The sequence below is a fragment of the Euprymna scolopes genome, chromosome 36 (assembly GCF_053919585.1).
Source record: "Euprymna scolopes isolate OS-2025 chromosome 36, ASM5391958v1, whole genome shotgun sequence".
NCBI lineage: Eukaryota > Metazoa > Mollusca > Cephalopoda > Sepiida > Sepiolidae > Euprymna > Euprymna scolopes.
Window position 1 is genome coordinate 97,571,207 of NC_136517.1, and position 7,052 is coordinate 97,578,258.

General features: G+C 36.0%; 1 protein-coding gene across 1 annotated transcript; it reads right to left on the reverse strand.

Annotated features, from left to right (window-relative positions):
* Window positions 1-6,725: 6,725 nt before the first annotated feature.
* On the reverse strand, window positions 6,726-7,052 carry LOC145260266 (uncharacterized). The gene has a single exon (XM_080118093.1). It carries the CDS (start codon window positions 7,050-7,052, stop codon window positions 6,726-6,728), a length of 327 nt encoding a protein of 108 aa, XP_079974219.1.

The following is a 7,052-nucleotide window of genomic DNA, read 5'->3' on the forward strand; positions in this document are numbered from 1 at the left end:
AAGCAGAAAATTTGAAGTGTCCTCAAGCTGTCCAGTGGAAGCCTTCAGTAAGGTAGTCACAGCCTGGGAGGATTCAGTGGACAGAGAGCGAAAGGAGAGAGGTCTGTATTTTTTGGTGGTCAGGGCTCCTCTGCTAGCTGCTAGATCGTTCCAGACAGGAGTAAATAGTCCCTTAAGGGAGACATAGGATTAATGCACCCTGGTAGCTGACTGGTCAGTGTGTGTGGTTGAATCAGTCAGTAAGAAAGGGCATTAATCCAGGATAAAATAGTATGTTAAGGTAACTGCTACAACGTACCAATCTTTTTAAATCTGAAGCTCGATAGTTGTTAAGATATAGCAACACTTTCTCTCACTATCTGTTGCCACCCTCTCATATTTTATAAGAAATCAAGCAGTGAAACGACTTAACTCTTCATTGGAGACAGAGAGAGAGAGAGAGAGAGAGAGAGAGAGAGAGAGAGAGAGAGAGAGGGAGTAATTTTGTATTTTCTGTTTTTATTGTTTTCGAGACCAAATTAAGTCATTGCAAAACAGTTGTAACTGTGTAGATTTTGTAGGAACTCTTTTGAGATGAGACATTTGCACGAGAAAAAATCTTGCAGCAACTGATGCAGTAGTGGAAAGCTATCAAGCACAACCTTGTCAGAAGAAGAACAACAACCAGAAGTCTCTCCTTTAAATAGCACAACTAAGCAAAGCTGATATATTTTGTCCATTTTTCCTATGTCAGCTGTAATAAGAGAGTCATTTTTGTTGTAAAGCAATACTTTTCTATTTGAATTTCCTATTTCTTGTTGCCTCAAAGCAGTCATTCGTTGTCTAGCTGCCTCTTTTACTGTCATTTGCTGGGGTAAAGTTATGCACTCTCTCCTGTAGCCTCTCACTCACACTCTTAGAAAAGCAAAATATTCATTCAGTTTCTGATTCATTCTCTTGTCTTTGAGCTTCTCTCAACTCACCTCATTTACGTCTTCTTTTTGTTTCCTCATCTGTTTCATTTACTATTCGTTTTGCTTTTGTTATTTCCTCCTTTGTTTCATTTGCTCACCATATTGCTTCTCTTTCCCAACCGTCTCTTTGCCTTTCTTGCAGCATGGCTAGGTCTGTCAGCTTTACGTTGGGTTGCTCTTGCCAAATTTGTTAATCTTGCTCTCCTTTCTCTTTGACATATTCTGTTGAGCTCCAGACGTCTTTCTCCAACTTAGTGTGCACCATCCCTAGATGGGGGAGTTTATGAAGAGCTGCATCAAATATAACAAATGAAAATGAAATAATTATTTTTAAATTATTGTTAAATGTCATTTCGATTGATGATGAAGGAAATCATCAAAACCGGAGAATTAACCCATTGACCCCTGCTAAAACCCAGAACATGCTCTCATTGCATGTCATTAGGGAAAACATAAATTGCGTCAGGTGGCCTGGCGTGTCAGATTGACTGCATAATTGGATGTGGCACGCATTGATTGGACGATTGAGGGGAGAGATCGTACCTCCGCTGACCACATTTTTGGGATAAATAGCGGTGCAGAGCTGTTTTTCGTCAGAGAGTCAGTGAGAATCAATCAGTTATTTCAGGGAGAGTCAGTCCATCAGTTAACAGAGAGAGCAGTCAGCAGTGAGTTTGAAACTACCCGAAAACGGAAGTTTCCATCAGTATTCCATGATAGTATCTTTCAAACCTGTTGGAATAAAAGAAAAACCGGATAAAAGGACAGCATGTCGAGATCAAAATGGTAGACATCGATATTGAAAAAAATGTGAACGAGAAACTGAATTAGAAAAAAAAAAAGACCTTGATTTGTTAACAATGTAAACTTAAGTTAGAGAGAGAAAGGAAATCAGAAAGGGGGAAAAAACAAAGGCGCCTATCACTAAAGTTTGTTGACAGTAAAATTTTGGATATGTAAAAAACTATATATAAAAACAAACCCTGCATTTTATACATAGTTTTTTACATATCCAATATTTTTTCACTTTTTTATTTGGCAATTTATAACTACAATAAATTGCGGTTTCACTTAATGCCTTAACTAGAAAATTCTAGCATTGCTACAAATATAATTTGCTGATTTCTTTATGTCCTCTGGTGAGAAGAATAACAAGAATAGCACCTTTGAAACTTCGTGGAATAAGGACTATGTAAATTGTTATTTGGAGTATTCAGTCGAACAATAAATTTTAATTGTAGAGTTCAATATACAATTTTAATTTTCTTTCTCTTATAATAAGCTCTACTCTCTATTGCGTATTGAGCTTTTTTAATTCGGTTGGAATTAAATTTTCTATATATAAATACTGTTATTATATTAGTTTGAAGTTTACCATTGCGTATATCAGGTAAACACTACATCTCTTTGTTTTCATTAATATATATATATATATATATATATATATATATATATATATATATATATATATATATATATATTAGTGTTGGGGCGATTAATCAGGATCAGAATCGGGAATCACAAAATCAGAGCTCTTGGAGATATCAGAATCATATCTGTATTATGTGCATTTTCCGATGCCAAAAATAATTCCTTTAATTATATTTTTTTTTATTTGATTTTGTTGTAAACAAAATTTTCGACTGCAGGGAGTAATAATAAAATATTAAATCTGCATTGATTTTAAACTACCAATAAAGCTAAAATATATACATCATCTCCACCCACAAGTGTGTTTTTTACATTTGAAAAACTATCAGCACATTTAACATGTGTTGTTACAGTAATCGGGAAAAATAACAACTTTATAGTTGAATATTTAGAGATTTATAAAGAATGGGAATCAGAATCGGTAAGTGTATTTGAATCAAGGATTTTGTATGGAATTGGTAATTGCATCGGAATCAGTAAAAATATTGGAATCGTCTCATCACTAATATATATATCGGCTGGACACTAATTTTATTAACATTTTTGTTTAGGCAGGCGATGTGGTAGCATCATATAACTATTTTCCTCTGCAAAATAAATGTAACCTCATTGGTGTAGGATGAGGAAAACGGGTCTTGGGCGCTTGAACATGGGTCAAACAACACTCTCGTCTCTTTATGTGTTAAATAAATCTTAAATCATATAACAATGTCTCTGTTACAATTTACCACGCCTTGATAAAACAAAATTATTACATGGTAGTCGCTTGGGATGTAAAAACAAAACAAAACTTCCATTTGCAATAACAGGTAAAAAACACTTTGACTGGAAACTGAATAAACCAACAAATACAAAAAAAAAAAAAAAAGAAAAGTTGTTTTTTGTAGACCATTCAAACATTGCCAAGGTATTTAATGCAATCCTTATTAACTCTCCTCCTGTGGAATTTTTCCTTTATTTTTTGTGCTCAATTGACCACCATTTTGAATTGTTACTACTACTTCCTTTCAAAAGTTTTACTGTTTATCTACAATGTCTCGTGACGGTGTTACTTTAATGGATTGGAAAACCACGCACCCGGCAAAAACTTTTAAACTTTTTAAACAACGTTTGGAACTGTATTTTATTCTTGACAAAATAAAAGCAGAACAGCAAGTCGATAACAAGAGACTGAAGAGGTTTAATATGTGGCTGTTGATGAAAGAAGAAAAACGTTCTCCTGAAATTGTTTTAATCGGCTTATAGAGCAGCTAGAATCAAAAGAAAAATTCAGAATCGATTGGTTAAAACTAATGTCTTATAAGCAGAAATAAAAATAATTTTAGATGATTTGAAAAACATACGTAGACGAATCACGCACAGATGTTCGTTATCTGATTCTGAACAACAACAGTAAATAATCGAATTTATTATCACCTGTTTGTATCAGTAAAATATATGAAGCTTCTAACATACAACTTTCAAAACAACTTAGGGTCATGCTGAACAATAACGAGGATAGAATCACCATTATTCAAGTTATGAGAACGCAAAAACGTTCTAAGAACTTTAGTAACTACTTCAATTGTGGTAGAAGCTATGAATTTCACCATGAAGCCAGCCCAACATTTCAGTCCAGATTCAACACATGTAGGACAGCTAACTACCGGACAACAGTTTATTTATCCACCAAACCAAAACGAAGACCATGGTCATGCAATATAAACCATTAAAATTAAACAGCAAAAAATTTAAAAAATCAACAATAATAGTGGAGGAAACAGTCCTAGAAAAGGTCATGCATCCAAACTGATGCAGCATACAACAATTATATTGTTCCACTCTGTAGATGTGTAAAGGCCAGAAGTGTTAGGACTACCCTTTCTAGAACAACTCACACTAAATACCATTCACTGCACACTCAAAAAAGAAGATGGACACCAAACTTCTGCAGTAAAACCAATCAATGCATTCAAAGACCTGATGTAGATGGATTCAGACCGGTTTGATAAAATTGACTTTATGCCAGAGTCTGTGATACTATCGACCAACAAAGGCATGCATTTACATATTTATGCACCTAGAAAAACCCCCAATTGCTCTAAAAGACAGCATAAATGAAGAACTTAACAAAATGGTCAAAAACAATATCATCAGAAAAATGACAAAATCAACACACTGAGTCTCAAGCTTAGTATACTCACATAAAAAGATAGAAGTTTGAGCATCTGTTTAGACCTTTAGATCTGAATGTAACACTCCAAAGACCACAGCATGCAACTCCTACAGTAGTTAAACACACCATTTTGCAAGTGTCAAGCTATTTTCTAAACTGGATGATAAAGCTGGTTATTGGTTTGTACACCTGGACATTGAATCTGAACTGCTAACAACATCCCAATCTCCTTATTGTAAGTACTGCTTCCAGAGAATACCATTTAGCTAGAGTGTATCACAAGAAATTTTTCAAATGAAGATGGACCAAATACTTGAACAAGTTGATGGTGTGGTTGGAATCGCAGACACTATTGTTGTCTAAAGCAAAACAGATGAAAAAAAACAACAAGATTATACACAGGCTCATGCAAGTAGTTGCTAATAATGGTTTTGTTTTTAATTCAACAAAATGTGAAATTAAATCAAAAAGTATATCTTTGTTCAGGATGATTTATAGTGAAAATGGTGTCAGCTCAGATCCCGAAAAGCTCAAAGACCTACAAAATATGTCTTACTCCATTTTTATAAGAGCTACAAGAATTCTGAGGCCTTATCACATACTTATCACCGTTCATTCAAAACATGGCTGACAAAGCACATACATTAAGAGGATCGTTAGAGAAGGATGCACCCTTTGTTTGGGAAGAACACCACAAGGAATATTTTGAAAAAAAACTCAAAGCAGTAATCGGCCAAGACTTTACACTGGCACATTTTAACACAGCTGAAATACCAGTACTACAAGACAATGCAAGTTTGACAGGACTTGGAGCTGCATTAATGCAAAACAAAAATCCCATCACATATGCACCAAAGCCTTTAACAGACACTAAAAAGCTGTACACATGCATAAAAAGACAACTTTTTGCAATTGTATTTGGTGTCCATATATAAGATTTCATGTATATACCTATATGAACGAAAATTTAAAATACTAACCGACCATAAGCCAGTCATCATGATACTACAGAAGCCACTAGCAGGTGCACCTCCTAGACTACAATGATGATCAAGTTATAGTGATACCAGGTGCAAATAAAATATATACCAGATATACATCGATACAATTGAACTAGATGTTTGAATCGATTTAGTGAGATTCAGGAGTGAGTGCCTGTAATTAAATATGAAAAGAAACAAAAACTGATTGGATACTTGATCAACTACAAGAAATCATAGCAACAGGATGGCCAGACCCAATTAAGGAGATACTGTCAGCAATACAGTCGTATTAGACATACAAAGATGAAGTATCTGTCAATGACAGTATCATCATGAAAGGATCAAGGAGTATAGTCCTTAAAACCCAACAGAACATTATTTTAGACCAGTTACAGTTATAAAGGTGTTAAAAAAAACATCTCCAAGCCAAAGATGTTGTACACTTGAAGAAGATTAATGCTGATAAAGTGATTCTAGAGAGAGGGAGAAAAACCCGAGACGAACGGAAGGCTTGGTAGAGCTTGAGGAAGCTTTAATCAACTCACAAAACATTACATGGGCAGAGGTAACATCGTCCGTCTATTGAAAAAGTCACTCTGTAGAATATTGGGAAAAGGGGGGCAACAGCACAGGAGAGTTCCATTATTTCACCACATTCTCCGCCGCCCAGAAATGTCCAGGTCCTCTAGTTTCCAAAAGACTGATTAACTTCAGGTGTAACAGCTCAAACTGAAAATAAAGAAGGAAAAGAAAAAAGGGTCACAGTAGGTAATTCTCAGTTAAATACCGAGGTATTCGTTAGATGCTAGAAGAGCGTCGAAGGTTAGTCGTCTCCTGGTCTGTTGAAGGACTCCTCAGGTTATCATTCAGAAGCCTCGGTAGGGGAGAGGCATGTGCAAAAGTTTCTAAGTTAGGATCCGTGAGGTCTTCCGTTGCCTGGTTTTTAGGGTCCTCTAGCAGAGAAGGAGCATTAGCTGGTTCCTCCATCGGGGCTATAGGAGAGTTAGACTGGGTAGGGGCTTCCGTAGAATCCAGTTCTAGATCTAGTAGCATACTGTTTTCTTTCTCACCAAGGGGAGCAATATGGCAAAGAGACACTGTCGTTTCCCTCCCGTTATTCAACCGCACATGAGCATAGTTAGGGTTTACATCAAGAATATCAACAGTTTCTACTAGTGACTCATATTTACTGCCACGCACATGTCACTTCAGGAGAGCAGTTTTAGACTTAGTTAACCAAGTTGGTATGGATCCTCCGGAAGAAGATTTTCTTTGGAAGTTAAACATCCGTTCATGGGGTGTACAATTGGAGGCAGTGGAAAGTAAAGAATGTATACAGTGGAGAGCTACATCAAGGACTTTCTCCCAGCTAACAATAGGGAGATTACTAGACCATAGCGCCAGGTTGACTGTCTGCAAAATAATGCCATTGTATCTCTCTGCTTGTTCGTTGCCTTGCGGATTAAATGCAGTAGTTCTACTAGTGGCAATGCATCGAGAGCGTAAGAATTCTTTCAGCTCCTCCGACAT